A 1,947-nucleotide genomic window follows, 5' to 3' on the forward strand; every position below is an offset into this window, starting at 1 on the left:
CTTGGTTTCAGCTGTAGAGAAACTATTATTGGTTTAGGGAAAGAATGAATTACTATTCCTAGAGCAGAAGGTCTCAAAGGTCTGTATTGTCTCCAATTGTTCATATCATGATCTGTAGTAATTCACTGAAAGTCAGATTTCGGGAAGATTTTTGGAAGTAAAGGAGAGACAGAGAAAATGAGACACCATGAGGATGACCTCTGACATTTCAGTTTCCTTTAGAGGGCCAGTAATCGGGGTGTCAGATAGAACCATAAAGAGCAGAAGATCTTAAAGCAGAATGAAGATCACTTCTACATACGGAATAGAGAATTTCCTTAGTTTTAGGAATTTTCCATGGAATTTATAAGAAACACTTGGACATTCATTTCGGAAGTCTCATCCCCATAAGGGGATGAAGACATAAGGAAGTTCATTGGTATATTAACTCAAACCCAGGATGCAATTTGACCAATCCCTTGGGCTATTTCAAACACATCAAAAAGTAATACGTCCAAGCAATAACAATACAGAGAGTAAGAAAAATCTCTTTCCTCTGGTGATCTCACCTTTTAGCTTTTGCTGAGATGGGCGCCAAGCTTTTCTTTCCTGATCAAGCTTGCTGCATAGGGGATCTGTAAGATAAAAACAAGCAAAACCATCCAGGTAAGCTAAATTTGGAGACAGATGTGTAATGGAGACCCTTCATCATGCTTAACAATTTGAATGCCAATAGATCCTCCCTGAGGAAGAGAGGTCTCCATCTGCTCAGCAGTGTGGGACTTCTGGGGTATAGCACTCTTAAGGCATGTTAAAAAGTACATTAAGGACAGAACAGGTGATCACACTGGATTGCTGCTATAACTAGTCCCCGAGGTTAGTATGTGACAGTTCATCTTAAAAAGGTTTTTTAAACTTACATTTAATATTATGGTATTATTATTATTTTTTATTTAGGTATACAAACTGAATTTGATGTTATAATGTGTGTCCAAGGTCACAAAACAAGAACGTGATTACAAACTAGTTCAATGTAATCTTTCAGTGTATTAGAATGATTTCTTTTTAAAATAAGCTATCATTATAAATCACAAATAAGACAAGTAAACACAAACTATTACTCTGGGTAAATTCCCAATAACTAATAAGAAGCATCCAACATAACTGTATTGAATGGAAAATAAGACCTTAAGAATTCTACCCAGATAAATTTGAAAGGTGCATTTGAATACCAGGGTTTTGAATAAAAGCCTATTACATTTGGTGTGTTACTTTTTTTTTATTTCAGCATATTATGGGGGTACAGATGCCCAGGCCACGTATGTTGCCCTTGCCCCCCTCCCCCCTAAGTCCTGGTGTGTACTTTTAATTAGAAAACTGAAATGGTTGAAATTGGACTACATGTATTATTTAGCTATGCCTCTCCACCAGCCCCAGTGAAGGTACCCTATCATCATGTTACCTACCTTCATCAATACAAGGCTAACCTCAGGACTCTAAAGATTTGAATCTATTTCACACTTAAAGAAATAAACATTCCTTCTTCTAGAATGTAATTAATATGAAATATGGCTGTTAAGTAAAAGCAATGAGGGAAATAAAATTACTTTCATTCAATTAGGCAATGTTTTTGAATACTGTTACATACATTCCCAGCATATTGTATGTCTTGCTCTCATTTTCCATTGGTCCACACAGATGAATCTTTACTAATGGGAAGGAGCTATGAATCCCCAATAATGCTAGTGACTAAGATGAGCTGGACCATTTTACCATAATAACTAGTCAGTTGAATTAAACAGTCTTTTTAGTGGGAAAAAAGGGAGAAGATTAAAATAACCATCTCACTATTTTGATACACAATTACAACATAAACATATGTGATGGGCACATATCTGATAAGGGCATTGATCGCAGTAATGAAATTAATGATTCATATAGCAACATAAAAGTTCAGTGTACTAATCT

At 35.7% G+C, this 1,947-nt stretch overlaps 1 protein-coding gene across 1 annotated transcript in view; it reads right to left on the reverse strand.

Annotated features, from left to right (window-relative positions):
* Nucleotides 1–551: 551 nt before the first annotated feature.
* SKOR2 (SKI family transcriptional corepressor 2) overlaps nucleotides 552–1,947 on the reverse strand; it is a 35,136-nt gene continuing 33,740 nt past the window's right edge. The window contains exon 7 of the mRNA XM_012642660.1: nucleotides 552–614. Within this exon, the coding sequence (XP_012498114.1) occupies nucleotides 552–614 (63 nt within the window). The remainder of the gene's footprint in view (nucleotides 615–1,947) is intronic.

Source organism: Propithecus coquereli, unplaced genomic scaffold (assembly GCF_000956105.1).
Source record: "Propithecus coquereli isolate 6110/MARCELLA unplaced genomic scaffold, Pcoq_1.0 Scaffold181, whole genome shotgun sequence".
NCBI classification, from domain to species: Eukaryota; Metazoa; Chordata; class Mammalia; order Primates; family Indriidae; genus Propithecus; species Propithecus coquereli.